At 36.1% G+C, this 22,686-nt stretch overlaps 1 protein-coding gene across 1 annotated transcript in view; it reads left to right on the plus strand.

Annotated features, from left to right (window-relative positions):
* LOC144977612 (calcium-transporting ATPase type 2C member 1-like) overlaps nt 1-17,526 on the plus strand; it is a 57,591-nt gene extending 40,065 nt beyond the window's left edge. The window contains exon 25 of the mRNA XM_078923005.1: nt 17,272-17,526. Coding sequence (XP_078779131.1) covers nt 17,272-17,382 — 111 coding nt within the window. The 3' untranslated portion in view covers nt 17,383-17,526. The remainder of the gene's footprint in view (nt 1-17,271) is intronic.
* Nucleotides 17,527-22,686: the final 5,160 nt, after the last annotated feature.

Below are 22,686 nucleotides of genomic sequence, written 5' to 3' on the forward strand. Positions count from 1 at the left end.
ATCCGCCCAGCGTACGTATCCTCATTTAGCTGTATTAATTGTGTAGAAAGTAATTTTGAAAATAATATTAAAACAATAGATGAATGATTTTATATTTATTCAGAACTGGTGTTGTAGTGGTGATAACATTAATGATAACAATATCAAGGTTCATAATCTGGGTGGGGTTCCTGACCTCCTATAGTGGGCAGGGAGGTACATACTGTGTCTTCTATCCCCTATATCTGTTTTCCAAATTGCTTTCTGTCTTTGTCGTGGAATGAGATTACTTGGTTTTGTCCTGGTCCTGGTCAGATGCCCTGGCTGAGAGGGAAACAGTCGAATGTATGGTTAGTTTTGGGAGATGATATTTTTTTCATTGTAAATTATCTCTCTGTTATGCACTGTATTATGCTTTCTTTATATTATATATGATTTGTAAAACATTTGAGTGTGTTCCTCTTAGCGGGGACCTCTGCTTGTGTCTGGATGAGACTTTTAGTGATCTCAAACTAAATACTTTGATAGAGTGCTTTTGGAATCTACACCTGTTTCTTATTTGAACCAATTCCCCTTTTGTCTTCCCTTTTCTTGGATGCTTTATTGTAATTCTAGCACTTTTTACTATCCCATTTTCTTCCTTTTTACTGGCGCTGATATGACCTTAATGTGTTGCAAGCGCCGTAAAACCCTTAAGAACAATAAGAACAAACAAGGTTCATAATGATAGTTGTGAGGACACACATATGTTAATAATAATGATATTCTTGGTTACTGACGATAGTGGTGATAATAATAGTAATAATGATGACGGTAATAATAGTAATAATAATAATAATAATAATAATAATAATATTTGCTTTGAAATGACCTAAAAATGTTGCAAGCATTGTAAAACTTATGAAGACAAATAAATTAGAAAAAAAAAAATCATTAATCACATTACAATTTTAGATTTTTAGATTCATATTATAATTCTTTAAGCTCTGATAGGAGATAAAAATGTTGTATTATGTTTTCCAAAACACAAATCATAATTTCTCTTTTTTCTTACTCTGTTAATACTCAGACTGATCATTGTGCACCCTTACATAGCCTTTGGTCTCATTGCCTCTTCCAGATGATTCACCATTGAACAATTAGTCCCTAATTTATAAACGAGTTTGTTTTCTTTATACAGTCAAGTCTCTCCAATCCAAACACCTCCCTGGGTGGGGATCCTGACCTCCCATAGTGGGCGGGGAGGTACATGCTGTGTCTTCTATCCCCGTCTACCCGTTTTCCAATTGTTTCCTGTCATTGTCTTGGAATGAGATCACTTAGTTTTGTCCGGACCCTGGCCGGAGTTCCTTGGCTAGGAGGGAAACAGTCGAATGTATAGTTAGAGTTTTGGGAGATGATATTTTTTTCCTTGTAAATCATCTCTCTGTTATGCATTGTATTATGTTTAGTTTACATATTAAATTATTTGATTTGTAAACATTTGAGTGTATTCCTCTTGGTTGGGACCTGTGCTTGTGTCTGGATGAGACTTTTAGGTGATCTCAAACTAAGTACTTTGATGGTGTGCTCTTGGAATCTACATCCGTTTCCTATTTGAACCAATTCCCCTTTGTCTCACCTTTTCTTTTGTGCTTTAATTGTAATTCTAGAACTTTTTACTATCCCATTTTCTTCCTTTTTACTGGCGCTGATATGACCTTAATGTGTTGCAAGCGCCGTAAAACCCTTAAAAACAAAACAAAACAAACACCTCCAGCATACCTGCCTATTATTGTGGACCGTCCGTAATTGTTACAGAAGTGTAAGGACGATTACGGACTTACGGAAATAGAAGGAATATTACTGATACGAATGGTCGCAACGTTAAATTAAAAAATAATAATTTTTTTTTTTCATTATTTACCGCCTGCTACAATAAAAAATCTCAATGCCTCGTTGGCTGGCGACGAGTGACGACTCGACACGGAAACTTTACCCTCGTCGGTAGACACAGTGCAGTGTCGAAAGTAGGTCATCAATAAGCATATTATTATCGCGGGGGTCATTGGCAATCTTCTTCTAGGTTCCATGCCTGGTCCAGGCTTCGGATACTGCATGAATTATCTCTCTCCATTCCTCCCTGTCTCTTGCCTTTTCAAACAGCTCCTGGATTGTTAGGCTGGTGAAGCCCTTCAGTTGGTCTATGAGTGTTTTTCTTTGTCTCCCCCGGGCGCGTTTACCAGGTATTTTTCCACAACTTGCCAGGTATTCATTCTTATCTTTCCTTACTATGTGTCCGAAAAAGGATAGTTGTCGATCCACTATTAAGGGCATTAGTTTCCTTTGTTGGTATGTTTGTTTTAGCACTTCTTCGTTCGTTTTGTGTGCAGTATACGATATTCTCTGCATCCTTCTCAAGCACCACATTTCAAAAGCTTCAATGTTCTTTTGTGTTTCTGCATTTGTAGTCCAGCTTTCGCATCCGTATAACAAGATTGGCCACACGTAGCACTTCAAGACTCGGAATCTAATCCCGAACGACATCTGTTTGTTTTTCAAAATGTTTCCCAGGTCCATGAAGGCCTGTTTGGCTTGAGTTATTCTTGCTCGTATGTCTCGGTTACATCTTCCATCTGTTGTCACTATTGAACCTTGGTATTTAAAACTTTCTACGTTGGTAAGTTGCTCGCCGTGAATCGTTATATTGCAGGTGTTGTTGTTTTCGGGGTTTTTCTGTATTACCATGCATTCCGTTTTGGTGATATTCACTTCCATTCCCTTGGCTTCACTATCTACTACCACTTTGTCAACAATCTTTTGAAGTTGGATTTCTGATGTTGCAATGAGTACCGTATCGTCTGCGTATCTTATATTATTTATGTTGTGACCTCCCACTTTTATTCCCTCCATATTATTTATGCCCCTCATGATTGTTTCTTGGTATAGATTAAACAGATCTGGTGAGGCAACACACCCTTGACGGACTCCTTTCTTAATAGGAATGGAATTTCCTGTAGAGTTTCCGATTTTGATAGATGCCTGCTGGGTGTAGTATAATGTTTGCATGAGTCTGAGGTCTTTCTCATCAGCGCCAATGGAGTGCAGTTGTTTTAGTATTTCTTCGTGGCGTACTCTATCAAAAGCTTTTTTGTAGTCGACAAAACAGAGGTATAGTGGGGTCTGAACCTGTATAGCTCTTTCACTTAAAACACGGAGGAGGTATATTGCGTTCCTTGTCCCTCTGTCAGGTTGGAATCCATATTGTTCTTCTGCGATTTCGGGGTTAATCTTATTCCTTAGCCTGTTGATAATTATACGCAACAGTATTTTGTTGATGTGGCTTATTAAACTTATAGTTCTAAAATTTTCGCATCTGACTGCACCTGCTTTCTTTGGTATTGCTATGAAAATAGAGTTACAGAGATCTTCTGGAATTTTCCCAGTATTGTATATATTGTTGAATAATATGTGAAGTTCATCAATTGCTAGATCTCCTAGGCTTTTTAATACCTCTACAGATATTTCATCAGGGCCTGTTGCTTTACCATCCCTCATTCGTTCCATGGCATGTTCAATTTCACTTTTGGTGATGTTTGGTCCGCTTAATGGTTCTTTGAATTTCAGTGGTGGTTCATTTCTATTTGGATCATTGTACAGTTCGCCTATGTATTCTACCCATCGGTTTTCTATATGTTGTTCTTCAAATAGCAGTTCCCCTTGTTTGTTTTGGATACAACTTCCTGCTGCTTTGCTTTTCCTTTTCCCTGATAGTTCTTTTATTCTTTGGTGAGCTTGTTGGGGGTTGGGTTTGTATTCTCTTTCGATTTCGCAGCATTTCCAGTCTAGATAGTTCTCGTGTGCCTCGATGCATTTGGATTTAATGTGGTTGTTCAATGTTTGGTATTCTGCAGACCCTCTGTTGCATTTTCGTCTTTCTTCAAATAGGTTTAGAATTTCATTTGTCATCCATTCCTTTTTGCTGTTTATTTGAGCTATTGGTAAATGCTTTTCTGCAGTTGCTTTGACACACTTTTGGAATATATCAAATTGTTTTTCACATTTTTCATTATCAGGTTCACTTTGGCTTTGTATCATGAGTGCATTTTCAAATTCTTCTCTCATTTTTGTTTGTATGCCATTGTCTTTGCATAACCTGTAATCCCTCTTTATTCTACCAGCTGTTCTCTGAATAGCTTTAAACTTTATCCTTATTGTACAAACAACTGGGACATGGTCACTGTCTACATCGGCGCCTGGGTAGGTTTTGCAATTTAATATGCCATTTCTGAATCTTGATGATACTGCTATAAAGTCTATCTGGTTCCTTGCTCTGTCCCCTGGTGATTGCCATGTCCAGGTTCTTCTTGGGTGTTGTTGAAACCAGGTGTTTGAAATCATTAATTTATTTGTTCTACACCAATCTGCCAGATGTTTCCTCGTTCATTTCTGTCTCCGAGTCCATGTGGTCCGATTATGTCACCATCTCTGCCTCTGCCAATCTTAGCATTTAGGTTGCATTGGCAATAGTAGGCCTATAAAACATGGTTAGCTTATTTTACATATAATATAAAAGGGTGTATCTATCATTATTTTTGTTTGTTTTAGTATTACTGAAATTTGACCATTAATTACTGATGAATTTTGTATTTCTTACTGAATTTGAAATTTTCAAGTAGGCAGGTATCATTATTTGCGTTTGCACGATTGTTGTGATTTTGAAAGTGCGCCCCCTGGCTTAACATCTCCGACCAGACCAGCACTTTGCTCATTTCAGAAGCTCCCTGTTGTTTTGCTGTTACCCTAGAGAGGGTGGCTAATGGGTACTTGGCCTTGCCAAAGGGCCTCCCGTGATTTGGTCCGGGACTGCAGTTGCCCCTTACAGGGTATCATTTGCACCCCGTACTATCAAAGACTGGAAAGCTCTTGCCGAATCATGTGTGAACACAACAGATTTAGAGACCTATCCGCCACCTGGGGACCTGCCAGGTTAGAGTATTTGTCTTCTCCTGGTGCTTGACAATTCCTCCTGGAACTAACAAGGTTCCCCAGAACCAAACACCTCCATTCCCAGCATTTTGTCCGGATTACAGATACATCCGGATAGTGGAATCAGACCCCAAAGTGTACATATAAAGAAGAAAAAAACATCGAACCACAGGCAACCTGTCTGGATAATGTAATTGTAATAGGCGTTATGTCCCGTCTTACATGTGGCATGTGGCTGTTGGCCAGGGACCCCTTGTAAAGCGTTTTGAGCACGTTTAGTGGATATTGCGCTGTATAAAAGCTCGATTTTAACATATTTTTTTTTATAATGGAGACATCCATGTGGAGTTCCGGATTAGAGAGACATGACTGTATTTTGTTGTTATTGATTTTTCTTTTTTTTAAAATTCCTTTATCCTTTTAGATTGTCCCTACATTAAGTTAAGCATAAAGGATAAATAGTGGGGAAAAAAGATAACAAATGAAACTGCCAGGACTATAATATAATACTGAAATTTATGCCATGTGTTTTGTCTGTATTACAGTAAAAATGCTGTCATATTTAGATGATTTTGAATTCCTTAGAATTCATTATTCCAAGAATGAGATTGAATTTACACGAACAAACAATAGTATCAAAGGGTGGTTGTATTTTTTTTCAATTAGAAAGGCAGTTCAAATGCTTGTTCTTTTCTATAGCATACAACCTATCGTTAGGAGAAGAACTCGGTGAGTCAAACATGTTGTGAACCTTAAAAAAATCATTAAATATAAAGTTTAAATGTACAGTCGGTAGATATTTAGATTTTAAAATTTAAAGAAAAAAATTGTGACAAAAAAGTTGAATACAAATTCCCTTAATTTTAATTTTTTTTAAAAATAAATTCGCAGAGCAATTGATTCCAATGGTTTTAATTTCTAAGTAACTTTGGGTTTTGGAGTTTTTTGTTGTTTTTTTTAAAAAAAGATTATAAGATTGTATTGATAAATTATACAACAGCAGGGATGCAGCAAAGTTACCAGAGATGACATTGGATTTAGATGAATCCACCATACCTTTTTCAACCATTTATTCAATCAATAAGAATTAAAATGGCGATTATTTTAATGTCTTTGATGGATACAAGTTTGCAATGGATCTCAGTTCCTTATATCTGGACTTAAAATGTGTATTTGATCAAAATAGAATGATTGCTGTATTTTCAGTGAGAGATATCGTAGAATGTTATGTGATAGGGATTGTGATATTTTTGTATTCAATGTTGATTCATTAAACTTAAACATACATAGGAATGATGTCAAAGGTCATGTCCGATTCCTCTGGAAAAACAGGTTTATGCATTTTTGTTGCCAGTTTTAGATACAATACCTCTAGTCTATCATATATTTGAGTATGTCAGAGGTGTGTTGCCTGATGTGATCTGAGTACTGATTGGATGTGGAATCATTTCAAGGCTTTACTCATTGCAGGTTTTTGATTTGATTTGCAAAAAAATAATAATGATAATAAATATAGGATGAACTGTAAAGATTTTTTTTTTTTTAATAGTCAAAAATTAAAAGGAAAGCATCTTTTTTTTTCCAAATTCATGGAAAATGACAATTTGTTTTTTAAATTTTATATATAACTCTTAAAAAGTGACATATTCTTTTATTTTTGAAGGCATACAGAATTCCAATTTGTACCCTCGTTGATAGAGTCTTGTAGAGAGTCATCTCACAAGATTATATATTTCATATTACAGTGGAACCTCCCGATAACGACATGCCACGGGACCGAGTTTTTATGTCGTTATCCGGAGGTGTCGTTATTTAGAGGTTTCCAAGATGGCGGACAAAGTGGGCGTGGTAAGGCCCGCGGGACCAGTTTTTATTAACATTGACAAAACAAACAAAACATTGTAGTGTATTCCTCTGAGAGGGTTCTTGTGCGTGTGTCTGGATGAGACTTTTAGGTGATCTGAACTGAATACACTGATAGTGTGCTCCTGGAATCTACATCTGTTCCCTATTTAAACCATTCCCATTTGTCTTACTTTTTCTTATGTCATTTCAATTGTAAATCTAGAATGTTTTTTACTCTCCAATTTTCTTCCTTTTTACTGGCGCTGATATGACATAGATGTGTCACAGGCGCTGTAAAACCCTTTAAAACAAACAAAATTCCTCCCCCTCCTCCCACAAAAACACTACACTACTACTACTGCTACTACTACTACTACTACTACTACTACTACTACTACTACTGCTACTACTACTTCTATCACCACATAATATCACATTTTCCAAGATTTTGTGTTTACTTGCTTACACTTACATTTATACCTTGGTTTTTATTAATGCATATCAGCCAAGATTCGTCAAAAAAAAAAAAAAAAAAAAGCTGCGTTCTCATTGGTTCAAGCAGGAATCGTTTTTATAAACTTTGAGTACTCATACTCGGTATTTTTAGTATCAGATATCTACGAAAACTGCCGAAAATCGCCAAAATGATGTCGTTATTCGGTTTTATCAAAAAGTGCGTCGTTATTTGGAGGTTATTTTTACTGATCTTATATAGAAAAAAAATCGGGACCACGGGTCAATGTCGTTATCAGGAGGTTGTCGTTATTCGGAGGTGTCGTAATCGGGAGGTTCCACTGTATAATAATATTTCATACGGACAATAACCTGTCTCTAGTCCAGCGGGTTTTTTGGGGGTTTTTTTGTGTGTCGTAAGCAGTGTGACAGCTTTTTAAATATATATTTTATAAATGGTTAAATTTGGAATTTTTGCGTGTCTTCATTTTAATTAATTAATTTATTCATTTTTGTTTTGTTTGGTATGTATTTCACATTTTATATTATTGTTTTCTAGTTGAATTTGCAGCATCGTTTTTCTTATGTTGTTAAATTGATCTGTCCAAACTAATATTGATCTGTTGGTGAACTTTCACTTTGCGCTTGTCAGTTTACTATCCTATCATCCCTAACACATGCAAAAAAAAAAATAAATAAATAAAAATAAAAGGAAGAAAAAGAACTGTTGCTTTTCATTTTGAATATGAAAAATAACATGTATTTTTCTTCTGTGACTTATGCATCAATAAATAGCTTCCAAATCATTACAATTGCGTGTAATTTTATTTTTTTTAATGGTAAACATGTTTTCATGTTTTTGTTAAGATGAGTGTGCATGTAATATTGTTCTTAAATTATTTCTAGACTCTAAGCTTTTTACCAAAAACATTTGTCAGCCTTGAATACTTTTTTTTTTTTCTTTTTTTTTCTGTTACAATGCAAACCTTACCAAATCTCATATCGTTACATTCATTTCTTGAGCCACTACAGTATGACGTATTTACAAATTGGTAATGGGAAAGAAACCCTAAAAATATTCAGATAGGATAATTAGGAATTTAGATAAATAGGTAATAATAATAATAATCAGTAAATATAAGAACACAACTTCCTGCAGGGTTTTAATATGGGCTCGGGATTACCTATGACCATGAATGTATTGCAATGTTTTCTTTTTCACTGTTGGCCATGTATGTTTTCATTTTTCATTGTATTTTTTTTCATTTTTCATTGTTTGTTTTTTTTTTGTTTGGTTTTTTTCGTTTTCTTTTTTCTTTCTTTTTTTTTAATGTATTTTCTTAAATGGAGAACATATTATAAATAACAAAAGAGTATAAATTATTCTTTGCTTAGTGCAAGCATAACTATGATCACAATGAGACGGGTACTCTCCATTACATGGAGGCAAGAATTAAAGGGGAAAGAAAATTGTCATTTCATCGTTCTGGGTTTGTTTCGAAAATAATTTTTAATTTGTTTATTTTACTCAATGATTGATTTTTATTTTTGGAAAAAATATAAATAGGTGATCAAACTTCTCAAAACGGTATTTTGTCAGGGTAAAGCTAAAGCTTAAAATTTAGCTTTAAGCTCTGGTTATCAGACTTGAGTTACGGTACATCAAATGCCTTCATTGAGGAAAATGTTTTATTTTCTTAGGTCTTGGAAAAAAAACTGGATTTCCTAATTTTGATCATTTAAACTCCCATATTCTTCATGGAGTTCTTTTGGACATAATACCAGATTGACAAAGTGGGTCACATATATTATATTTGTTTGTAAGAGATTTAGGGGAAGAGATTGGTAGGAAATGTTTGTGATGAATCTATTGTTTTTTGGGGTTTTTTTTCTCAAATTCTACATGTAATGTGCCCGTCTTCAATATCTGTTATAATACTCTGACTTTGTAGATAATATTCGCCTTTTGCAACACATGCCCTGAGCGATTTGACATAAATTTCCCCATGACCAGCTATTTATAAAATTGGGAAATTCCTTGTGACGTGTAAACAGTAACATTAGAAAGTTCTCCACCTACTTTCTTTATGAGGAAGGAGCCCCTTAAAACAAATATACATCATCCAGTAACGACAACCTTTTTTGTGTGTGTGTGTGTGTTTTGTTTTTGTTTTTTAGATTTTGTGCACATATCATAAAGATTTTGCCCTGTATCCACTTAGCTAGTTTTGGAATATTTTCTTGACCCAGCTCAAGGCATGTGTTGTAAAAGGCAGCTGATGACTGATATTACGCCGACTGTTTAACCATGATATACATAATCTATGTAATGATTTAGAGACTAATGCAATAGAACTGTGCTATTATTCTAGTGACGAGGCCAGATTTCATGGTTCTGTCTCTCTATCTATCTATCTATCTCTATCTTCTATCTATATCCATCTCTCTCTCTCTCTCTCTCTATCTCTCTCTCTCTTTCCCTCTCTCTATCTATCTATCTATCTATCTATATCCATCTCTTTCTTTCTGTCTCTCTCTCTCTCTCTCTCTCTAACTATCTATCTCTCTCTCTCTCTCTCTCTCATATATTATTTATATATATTATATTTTATATATATATATATAAATTATATATATACTATATTTATATATATATATATATATCTATATCCATCTCTCTCTTTCTCTCTCTCTCTATCTATCTATATCTCTATATCCATCTCTCTCTTTCTCTCTCTCTCTCTCTATCTATCTATATCCATCTATATCTCTCTCTTTCTCTATCTCTCTCTCTAGTGTTATGCATACTTTATTAGCTGGAGCTTTGAGCACGTCTTTTAACCTCCCTTCCCCCCCCCCCCTCCCCCCCTCCACAGCCTTCCATATTTTGATATAATAGGATTGATATATTTTTCTTTCATGATGATTGTATGTTTCTCTGAATTGTTTATTGCACTAGTATTTACCCAAGTCTAGAAATATGTTACTTAAACAGCATTAAATTGAATCATTTAGCTTTCTCTGGGCGGGGTCCTTGGACCTCCCATGGTGGGCAGGAGGTCACGCTGTGTCTTTTATCCCCTTATATCTGTTTTCCGGGTTGCTTTCTGTCTTTGTCTTGGAATGGAATTACTTAGATTTGTCCCAGCCCTGGCTGGAGTCCTTGACTGGGAGGGAAACAGTCAAATGTATAGGAGATGATATTTTTTTTCTTTGTAAGTCATCTCTGTTATGTATTGTTAGTTGTTTTATGTATTCTGTAAACATTTGAGTGTGTTCCTCGTCGTGGGATCCTGTGGTGGTGTCTGGATGAGACTTTAAGGTGATCTCATACTAAGTACATTGATGATATGCTGTTGGAATCTACATCTGTTCTGTTCCCTATTTGTACCATTCCCCTTTGTCTTAATTTTTTCTTGGGTGCTTTGATTTTAAATCTATAATATTTTGACAATTCCATTTTCTTCTTTTAACTGACCTTGATATGGCCTAAATGTGTCACAAGCGTCGTAAAACCCTTAAAAACAAAAAAAATATTTAGCTTTCTCTTGACACTTTGAAATACAGAACAATTGTTTTCACCACTGTTTTTTTCTCTTTTGAGGCTTTTTATTTCACATTTGTTGAAATGCTAGTTGCTCGTTTGTTGAAATTCTAAAATACTGTTTTCTTCTGAATGCTTGAAATCAAAGATTGAAACGTTGGGGAGACTGACTGATATTAAGGCAAAATAACGCCGTATAATTTTCAGACCAGTCTACTTTTCTTTTCAAAATCCAAAAATTTGGGAGAACTCGTAGTCATAGTTATGAATGGCTGTTCCTATTGTAATCGCTGGATTCTAGAACTCTCTTGGGAGAGGACAAAAAGTGTGCAAGAATCTTAACGTGTCAAAGTCCAATGTTCATGAGAGATAATCAATACATTTGGTCACACAGCTCCAGCCTGTCATATTGCAGAGTGTGCAATAGCTGGGTGGGGTTCCTGACCTCCCATAGTGGGCAGGGAGGTACATACTGTGTCTTCTATCCCCCTATCTCTGTTTTCCAACATGCTTTATGTCTTTGTCTTGGAATGAGATTACTTGGTTTTGTTCTGGCCCTGGCTGGGAGGGAAACAGTCAAATGTATAGTTAGTTTTGGGAGATGATATTTTTTTCCTTGTAAATCATCTCTCTGTTATGCACTGTATTATGTTTTGTTTATGTAGTATTATATATGATTTGTAAACATTTGAATGTATTCCTGTCAGTTGGGACCTGCACTTGTTTCTGGATGAGACGTTTAGGTCATCTCAAACTAATTACATTGGTGGTATGCTCTTGGAATCTACATCTGATCCCTATTTGTTCCCAGTTCCCCTATGTCTTAGTCTTACCTTTTCTCGGGTGCTTTAATTGTAATTCTATAACTTTTTACTATCCCATTTTCTTCCTTTTTACTGGCGCTGATATGACCTTAATGCGTTACAAGCGCTGTAAAACCCTTAAAAACAAACAAAACATAGTAAGATATGAAGTTGGGCCCAAAATTTAAAGGGTTGAAATGGCCTATTGAACAAAAATGTGTCAACTTTGAAAAGGGTAAGAATAGAAGTTAGTTCACAGATAATATGACGTCTAACTAAGCATCTTTCCTTTTTAAAAAAAAATCTTAACCAGACATTGTTTCGACCAGTTAAAATCCATTGATAATTGGTGTAAAATTTATCTGTCGTTATAAAGACCAAAAAAATAATAAAAGAAAAGAAAAATCCCCAGAGAATCTATATTTATGTCTGGATGTTTGTATTTTTGTACATATTCTTAAAATAGCATTGCATTCATAAATCCATTGCACATACTTTGATTTGTAATTTATTCATATTATTTATTCCTTTGACTTTTTGATTTATTGATTTATTTTGTCAATTTCACACGGCTCTGAGCCTGGATTTTATTAATGTCTTATTCATTTTTATTTCCTCTCATTTCTATTGGATCATACGAGTTGCTTGACTTTTTGCCAAAATTAAGAGTTGCCAGATGGTTCTCTTAATGCCTTTGTATTTTTTAGTTTAAAAATATTCCTGCCGTAGTTGTTTGTGAATTTCATCATGAATGGCAAAATGTAGGCGTGTTGATGTTATCATCGTTTACACTTCTTTCAGGGTGGCACAACGCACATTGATGGCTATATTTTGAGATGTTAATTTAAAGGCAACCCATTGTTTTGCTGTATTTTGAATTGTTTAAAAGTCACACCAAAGCCTTTATTCATTACACATTTTGGCTTTTAATTTAACACTAACTGGTTAAGTTTTAAAAATGGATTACACACTTATTACACAGGCCATTTCCTGTGGCCCGGATGTAGGTTTACCGTTAACTGCCATTTTTCTTTTCAGCCATGAAGGATTTACGTCATATATTGATCGATTAGTGTTAAAAGTTCTAAAACCAGAGACTTATTTTTTCAGGGTTGAGACTGCTGCAGAGATCAGCTCTTGCTGTCTTCATTCTAAGTTTTCACTATTGTAGATTAAAACAATAAAACACATAATAAAGATATATAAGCACAACCAGTAATTTTTAAAAAATAAATAAATAGGAAAAGGTAAACTATTGTACTTTATTATAAATTATTTTCAATTGATGCTTTTTGTTTTGATAATATGTGACCCGTCCCCTCAAAACGGTATTAAGTCGGGATGGTCAAAGTGCTGAGATTAGAATCGATGACCAAAAACATCAGACTTGGGTTGAGTCCATGTATGGATTATTGAATAAAAAACATAGAATTTTAAAGTGCTGAAAACCGAAATTTCATTTTCTTGACCAGTTAAGCTTAAAATTGACCTTTCAGCATCTTGTTCATCCTGACATAATACTGTTTTGAGACGATGGGTCACATATGTGCTATAAAATTGTACACACGAAAAGATCTCTACAAAATTTGCTTTTAAGCTATTTAAAATGTTCATCTGACCTTCTTATCTCATTTCATTTCGCTGTTCATTTATAGAAATTATAATAGTCTAACCCAAATCACTTTCTCATTGAGCAAACCAGCTAACAGGCCAGTAATATTCTGTGGATTGAGTTGGGTGGGAGGTGAAGGGGAGCACAAGAAACAATGGTAAAGAATGTCTGCTGTCAGCAGTGTAGTATTTGTTATGAACATGTAATAGAAAATTAAGGATTTTTTTTACTGTAAGGTATGCTCCATTCATCTTTTTTTTCCCCTTTTCCCCCAGCTATCCAGTAAAGGTCTTTATAGTCTTTGCCCCCCCCCCCCCCCCTTTTTCCTTTTTTTTTTTCAATTGTAACTTCTTTGTGTATATCAAAGGATGGTAAAAAGAAAAAAAAATAGACATGAATGAGTCCAATGTGTTTGCATATCATGTTCGTGCTTTTTTTAATGCAATACCAGAGAATTAGTGATGGGTAAAAATAACATAAGTATACACATTAATAAAATCATTATGAACATTGTTATTCTGTTCTATGCGTCTGAGTCAATTATAACTAAACTAGCTATGATATCTCTATTTAGAATTCAAAAGGTTGTTCAATATAAGATTACTGAACTCTTTAAGTTTGGAGTTTCGAACAAGTTCCCAACAACACTGCCTGGGTGAGGATCCTGACCTCCCATAGTGGGCAGGGAAGTACATGCTGTGTCTTCTATCCCCCCATACCCGTTTCCCAATTGTTTCCTGTCATTGTCTTGGAATGAGATTACTTAGTTTTGTCCTGATCTTTGCCGGAGCTCCTTGGCAGGGAGGGAAACAGTCGAATGTATAGTTATAGTTTTGGGAGATGATATTTTTTTCCTTGTAAATCATCTCTCTGTTATGCATTGTATTATGTTGAGTTTACATATTATATTATATGATTGGTAAACATTTGAGTGTATTCCTCTTAGTTAGGACCTGTGCTTGTGTCTGGATGAGACTTTTAGGTGATCTCAAACTAAGTACATTGGTGGTATGCTCTTGGATTCTACATCTGATCCCTATTTGTTCCCAGTTCCATTATGTCTTACTTTTTCTTGGGTGCTTTAATTGTAATTCTAGAACTTTTTACTATCCCATTTTCTTCCTTTTTACTGGCGCTGATATGACCTTAATGTGTTGCAAGCGCCGTAAAATCCTTAAAAACAAAAACAAAACAAAAAAAACAACAACACTGCACATCCTTGGGAGTGCATGTTGGGAACGAGTATGAAATTTCAAAAACAGGAGTTCAAGAATACTTGTTTCCGAATCGTACCCTTTCTGTGACATCAAATGTGACATTTGTCATCAAGAATTATCCATATTTTCAAAACGGGTGAAAATTTAACCTACATCAAAATATTCAACCCTATGAGTTGTCATTGTGGGAAAGATATGATTCCCCATCAAGATCTATTTTAGTAAAACAGGATATGTGCAGGAAAAAAATATTTTTTTGAACTCCGGCTTTTCCTTTACGAAGGATAATCGGAACAGCTCATATTTTTTGCTATTATACAACAGTAAAATTAGGTTTTCCCCAAAATGAAAGGGGAATAATAATTTTTATTTCGTTTATTTCTTATCTTATATATTAGTATTAGTATTTTAATACACTCTCTTCCACCTGCTTGTGTCCGGATGAGACTTATAGGTGATCTCAAACTAAATAAGTCCTACATTGGTGGTATGCTCATGGAATCTACATCTGATCCCTATTTGTTCCCAGTTCCCAATTGCCTTACTTTTCTTGAGTGCTTTAATTGTAACTCTAGAACTTTTAACTATCCCATTTTTTTCCTTTTTATGGCGCTGATATAACCTAAATGTGTTGCAAGCGCCGTAAAACCCTAAAAACAAACAAACAATCGCAGATCAACTTTTGATTCCGAGATATTTTATCTCTCCAGTTGTTTTTCCTTTAAAACTGTGAAAGGTCTGACATACCCAAAGTGTGGAGTGGGTAGAGCTGCTGGTGTTGTCATTGTCTGTCATCGATCCTGCTATATTTGTTGTCATTTTCTACGTGGCTTTTTACTGTTGTCCTGTAGCACTAGAAGATGGGAGTCCTTCAGAGACATAAGGCCCATGGAGCTGAAGTTTATTCTGGTTTCTATAGCACGAAACGGATGATAACAATTGCTTGATACCCTTTGGATAGGACGCTAGACTATCCCAAGTATTTTCCTCCATATCATGCAGCCCAGCTATCCAATCACTGTTGGGTGGACTTGGGGGTCAGAAAAAAAAAATACAAACTTCAACCAGGAGTTGTCAGAACCCCAACTAGGAGACAGACCAATGTCCTATTCAAAAGGGTAGCACCATAGTGGGCAGGGAGGCACTTACTTGTTCTGTTTTAACTTAATTATTGATCGTAACTTTTTAATGCATTTTCACATAAAACCTCTATAAGAAAGATTTGATTTCTGGGTGGGATTCCTGACCTCCCATGGTTGGCAGTGAGGCACTTACTGTCTTCTATCCCCCGATATCTGTTTTCCAACATGCTTTCTGTCTTTGTCTTGGAATGAGATTACTTTGTTTTGTCCTGGCCCTGGCCATATACCTTGGCTGGGAGGGAAACAGTCAAATGCATAGTTAGTTTTGAGAGATGATAAGTTTTTGTTTTGTAAATGCACTGTATTATGTTTTATTTACATATTATATATGATTTGTAAACATTTGAGTGTATTCCTTTTAGTGAGGACCTGTGCTTGTGTCTGGATGAGACTCGGGTGATCTCAAACTAAGTACTTTGTTAGTTTGCTCTTTCCTATTTGAACCAATTCCCCTTTGTCTTACCTTTTCTTGGGTGCTTTAATTGTAATTCTAAAACTTTTTAGTAACACATTTTTTTCCTTTTTACTGGCGCTGATATGACCTTAATGTGTTGCAAGCGCTGTAAAACTATTAAAAACAAAGGGTAGCAAGCAATTGTTATTTTCCATTAGACTGGTCAGAAACTAAGAAAAACCATGGCCCTATGGCAAACAAGAACTATTTTTTACTTCTTTCTTTGCTGTGATTATTTCAGATTGTGGCATGCTTTTCTGTGTTAATTGCAGTGGTATGTTAATATTTTTATGCGAGAGATTTTTTTCCTCTCCCTTACATCATCTGAGTGGATGTATTCGAAACCATCCGAGTGTCTCTATCTCTCCACAAGTAATCTGCAAGCACAACAAACATGTCAATGAGATTCCACAAAGCTAAAAAGACCAAGAGTATTTTTTTTAGGGGAAAGATTTTTTTACCTTAGTCGTGCACCGATTGAAGAACTTGTGTGGGGGAATTTTTTAGACAATGCCATTGCAACAGGCAGAATTGGAGGAACCAGCTTGATGGACTTCTACAGTGGACAATACAGGAAGCACAGGACGCTCATGGTTGATAAGTAAGCCAGTAGTGACATTGATCATACACTTCTATAACGAACTGAGATAGACATAGTTTGACATGTTACTTTATTGAGCTCCTGAACTGGACTGACTAAAAACTAGAGTAGAAGTGAGAACAGGATGTAGGTATTCTGGCGCCAGGAAGTAGATAACCATAATAACAGGAAGAAGAAGTGATTCAATACAGAAAAGGTAAAGAGAATATTCTAATATGATATATATACTTTTCTACTACATTACAACTTCATTTGTGTGTCTTTGGGAGGTAGGGGTTTCATGCTATACAGATGGGTAGATTACTCTCTGATGGGCTTAATAATGAGGGATGGCATTGCACTCGTATCTGGATGACCCGGGGTTTGAGCCCGCTATCAGGATTTCGTATTTTTTCATTGAACAAGAAACTTAGCACTTATTGCAATGTTAACAAGTTATAATAGTAAAGTGGAATAGAAGCTTCAAATTAGTAATCAGAGACAAATGATGTGGATGGATCAGGTTTTCCCTTTTTACTCTAAATATCATCCACTATTTATTATTCCTCACATTCAAAAATAGTATTTATTGTATGATATTTCGCTGTTTAAGTTTAAGTCACTAAAATGAAATGGTTAAAATATGTCTTCTGATAATTTATTTTTCTACCCAGAGATTTCTGCAGAATGACTCATTGATCAGGAGAGCTGCCACCTGCTTATGGCCAACGCGATTAGAAGACCCAGGCATCACCAGGAGGGCCCATCGATCGGCTATGTTCTGAGTTTTAGCACTTTTTACCATAACATTCTGATGGAATTAAGATGCAACGTCGACTTAGATAGATGTGTTCTGATGTTATTCTTTTTCTTCTTACGCACTCAGAACATCCAACCACCACTGGAAGGAGTCATTAATTGGTTTTATTATAAACACGTTATCGAAACGCGTTTTTATAATAGGATGGACAAGAAATTGTGACCCAACATCACAAACTGATTTTGAAGTTAAAATAACCAGAAATGTCTTCTTTTTTTTTTTTTTTTTTTTTTTTTTTTTTTGTTACTTTATTAAGAAATGATATTAATTCTCCTTAATAAGATTTAAAAACTAACCCAAGTCTTATATTTTTTTATTAACTATCAATCCAAAGTTAAGCATCCAAATCATCCAGATTTAATACGGTTTTTAAGACAATCGGTCATGAAGCAACCAAATTATCATCAAACTGCGAGGATAACTCACTGATGAGGGTGGACACCAGGAGCTGCTCAAACTCAAAGTTATTCATTTAACTGAACTTTGAGTCATTTTTATAATATTGTATATAGACAATTTGTTTTTATAATAATGATGATAATAATAATAATAATATCATGATTATATTTATCTTTTTACATAATTTTGCAGACAAGTACTCATACAATTCTACTCTAAAACTCCTGCCGATCTAAAAATGCTTTTTTCAACATTTATATTATAAAGTGTATTATATATTATGAAATTATGCTTCTGAGTTCTGAGAGACCCATGTTGCTTTTTGATGCGCAGACAGTTTGACAACAATTATTCATATTTATTATCCTGTGACTGCAAATCAAAACGTTTCTTTGCAAACACAATATGGTGGTGGTAGGTGAAGTTGATTTTGATGATGATGATTGTGGGAGTGAGAATGACAAAGGGGATGAGGTTGTTTTGCCGATTATAGTATTACGTACAGATAAAGAATAACAGTTCTAATAGAAATAACTTTTCTCTCAACAACAAAAAAAACATTTAATGTACTGTTTTGAATATGATTTATAAGCATTTGGGTGTATTCTTCTTTGTTCATCATCATATCTTGTCGCGCCAGTGAGTCAGCCAGTCCCGGGCAGTCTGGTTGCATTCCCTCAGGTCAGCATTGGTGCAGTGAGGTCCCAGCGAGCATTCGGACAGGATGTGGTCCATGGTCTGTCTGGGGTGACCGCATGGGCATTCAGTGCCCGGTGAGATTTTCCATTTAAAGAGGTTGGTGGCGGTGTTTCCCACCTTTGCTCTAGCTCTGTTCAGCGCCACCCATTCTTTTCTTTTGAGGTCTGTGCCTGCTGGGAGCTTTTCTGTTGGGGGCTGGAGGGCATCGTTTGCTGTCTTGTCCCATTCTACCCATTTGTCCAGGCGGAAGAATGCTGAGTGGTCTGGGTGAAGGCTCTCTACTGTGAGGAAGCTTTTTCTTGATTTGAGCCTGCTTTTGGGGCAATTGTGGTCATGAAGGGGGTGTCTCTGGTCCATTTCCTGTTTGTATTTTTGTATTTGGGCATGAGCTTCCCTCCGGATGTGTGGTGGGGCTATTCCTGCTGCACGGTAGACCAGTGGTAATGGTGTTGCTCTCAGCTGGCCCGTTATGATCCGGCAGGCGTTGTTGAGCTCGGGGTCTAGCTTGGAGGCATGGCATGATCGGGCCCATACAGCTGAGCAGTACTCCGCAGTTGAGTAGCTGAGGGCCAATGCTGTGGTCCTTAGAGTTTTAGGGTCAGTTCCCCAGTTCATGTTTGCCAGCTTTCCAAGGAGGGCATTACGCGTGGACACTTTTGCCTTGGTCTTCCTCACGTGTTCTCTGAAGGACAGAGTCCGATCAAGCGTCACTCCGAGGTACACTGGGTGGTAGTTGTACTCTAATGTCTGGCCATTCCACTTGATGTTAAGTTTTTTGTGGGCTTGGTGGTTGTGAGGTGAAATGCACACACTTGTGTTTTCCCTGGGTTGGCGTTCAGCGAGTTTTTAGTGTAGTACTTTGTAAGGGTGTCTAGGGCATTTGTCAGTCTGCTCTCGATTGGTTGGAAGGACACATCCTGTGTTGCGAGGCATAGGTCATCAGCATATATGAATCGGCGGATATTTGGGAACTCAGGCTGATCATTTGTATATATGTTGAAAAGTGTTGGAGCTAGCACTGATCCTTGGGGAAGACCATTCTTCTGGGTGCGCCACCTGCTCTTCCGGCCATCCATTTCAATAAAGAAGCGCCTGTTTTCGAGAAGTGACTGGATAATATTTACAATTTTCTTATTCTTTATCATTTTAGCCACTTTGAGGAGTAGGATCTTGTGATTCACTGTGTCATAGGCTGCAGTGAGGTCGACGAAGACTGTGCCAGTGACCCGTTTTGTCTCAAACCCATCTTCTATGAATTGTGTAAGGTTAAGGGGAGGGGCGACACCTGAAACTATTTTCAAGAATAATGATTATATCCAATATCTTTTTATATTGGGACATTGCCTATGACCAATGGATTCGAACCATGTGATTTATTTCGGTGGGCGTGTCCGGTTGCCATGGTGACGGCCGCCATCTTGGATTTTACTCTTCTCTGGGTGCTATTTTAAAAAGTTACTTTCTCAATAAGTTTCCATGGAATTTTCTTGAAATTTGGCATGGTTGTATATTTGTATATTATTTTAAAAAATACAGAGCATTTTTTAAATATTTTAAATAGATTTTTATTTACAAATTTTTAAAAATTATATTTTTTCGGTATGATAAAAATCATGTTTTTTGACATAAAAATGTCAATTTTTCAAAAAATAATAAAGATATTTAAAATTCCTTCTGTATGATTTTAGATAATCACTATAGCTCTAGACATGCAAAGTTTTAAACAAATTGATTGATAAATGACAAAATAAGATAAAAAATAGTGTTAAAAAATGTAATTTTGAGAAAAACGAGATCAAAGATAACAATGAATGAAAATAATAAGACAAAACGGTACAACCAGCTCAAAACATACCAGCACCGTATGAGGGTCCCCCGTGTTCTTTTTCTGCCTCCCTCTGGGCTTTTTCACGGGTCTGAGCTTTCATTTTGCGTCTTTTTTTTCTCTTTGTGTTGAGCAACCCTTATGCTCTGGTCAAGTCTTTTTGACTCTGCTTGCTGACTCAACATCTGGGAGTGTTCTCCCAGTCCACCGATGCCCAAAGACACTTTCAGGGATGTTATTTCTATTGGACCAAAATTATACTCTGCACCAAACTCAACTTTTTTTAGGGAATGGAAGTATGTTTTATGGCATCTTGACCAAACAGAATTATGAAACCTTTCGTTTGGATTTTGTGTTGTCTTCATCTCACAACACTTCAACAAAGCATTTACAGGCTTCAAGTGCTCATGAATTAAATCAAAATTCAAAGGTGTATTTACACGCTGCTTGTGTCAACAGGATACACATGGGCAGCAATATATTTTTTATAAAAGCATCTGGAGTCCGGTTCAGGAGGACAATACCTATGTTGAGGGAAGTCATTGGTGTAATAACCGTGGTAAAGACCAGCAAGAATAGCCCATTTCATTTCTTTCCGCAGTGGCATTGCTTGGAATCGCTTTATCATAATACTACTATCACACACCAAATTCCAATCAAAGATTTGTAGTCACGGGTCAACCACGAGCCATCATAACTTTCTTGCTTTCTTGGCTTTTGTAGCAAATAACTGTTGCCAACGTTTGGATTTTTTTGTCACTTTAGGTATATTTATAATAATCCAGTAAAAATTGGAAATATTTAGAGATAATTAACGTGAATACGTGTCAAAATTTGATAAAACAACTGATCAATCGAAAGGTAAACAAATCGTAGTAAAATATAATAGTAAGAGAGGCGAACTTTCACCCTGACTCAACATCCAATCCCTGGCGCGGAGTCAGAGGTCTAGAACAAGGTCAGCCAATCAGATCGCACCATTCGTGATCACGTTGTATTTACCTGACAACTTGACCTCTTATCAGCTGTTTGACACACAATCTTTGTTCGCGACTAACAGTTTCTAAACTCCTCCCCTGCCCATATTCTGATATTTATGAGACTGAAACCGTGTCAAATAGACGGGCAAAGAGTAGACTAAACTATCGATATCAAAATTTACAACATCGATATGTATTATAATGCTTTTCAGTCCTATTATTTTCAGTTGAATTCTTACAAAAAATTGAAAAGTTTGGTATTTTCATGTCGACTTCCATGGTTATGAAAGACGATTTACAAACTTTATATTATCCAAATCACCATCTAAGTGCTGAAAATATGTGAAAAAATGATTGTTCTTTGATAATAAATAAAAAACTGAAATTTTATATTTTGACCCAAAAATCGATATTTCAGGTGTCGCCCCTCCCCTTAAGAAGTTGACCACATGTTGACCGTCCTGGTCGGAATCCAGCCTGGTCTGGAGACAGTTGTTCGTCTAGACTGGGTGACATGCGGGACATAACCATTCGCTCAAATAGCTTGTATGCGATGCACAGGAGGGAAATCGGGCGATAGCTTTTCTTGGATTTTGGATCTTTCCCCGGTTTCAGTAGGGCGACTACTCTTGCTTTCCTCCATGCACTTGGCAGCCTGTTTGTCCTTGCGCATACATTGAAGAGGTCCAATAGCCAGGATAGGGTTCTCGGGCCAAAGTGTTGAATCATCTCAGTTGTGATTCCATCCAGTCCAGATGCTTTTCCTGCCTTCAGATGGGACAAGGCCTCTAGTAGCTCCTCCAGGGTAAAAGAGTCAAGATGATCTTCACTATCCTTGAGGGCTTTGTCCATTTCACGTTTCAGGGCTTTTAGTTGGCCTCGTGCTTTCTTGGCTGGTTTCCCATTCAGTAGAAGCTGATGTGCTACTTGGTCAGGTGTTACTGCAGCCACTCTTCTTTGTTGGATCCTGTGCTTGTTGTCTGGATGAGACTTTTAGGTGATCTCAAATTAAGTACTACACTTGTGTGCTTTTGGAGCCTACTTCTGTCCCTAATTGAATTTGAAGCATTCCCGTTTGTCTTATTCTCGTGTGCTTTTAAATTTAAATCTAGAATTAGAATTGTTTACTATCCCATTTTCTTCCCTTTTACTGGGGGTAAAATGATCTAAATGTTTGGCAAGTGCCGTAAAACCCTTAAAAACAAAAAGTCAGATGGATTTATCTTTTATTGAGAGATGATATTGTTATTCCTTGTAATTTGTAAATCATCTCTCCATTATAATTATATATTGTCTATGGTTAGTGTTAGGTTCTTTAATTATTATGGGGTTATTTTTTTCAACCATCTGAGTGTATAGCTTGTGA

This window comes from Berghia stephanieae, chromosome 7 (assembly GCF_034508935.2).
Source record: "Berghia stephanieae isolate SIO BIC M18660-M18661 chromosome 7, UCSD_Bste_1.3, whole genome shotgun sequence".
NCBI classification, from domain to species: Eukaryota; Metazoa; Mollusca; class Gastropoda; order Nudibranchia; family Aeolidiidae; genus Berghia; species Berghia stephanieae.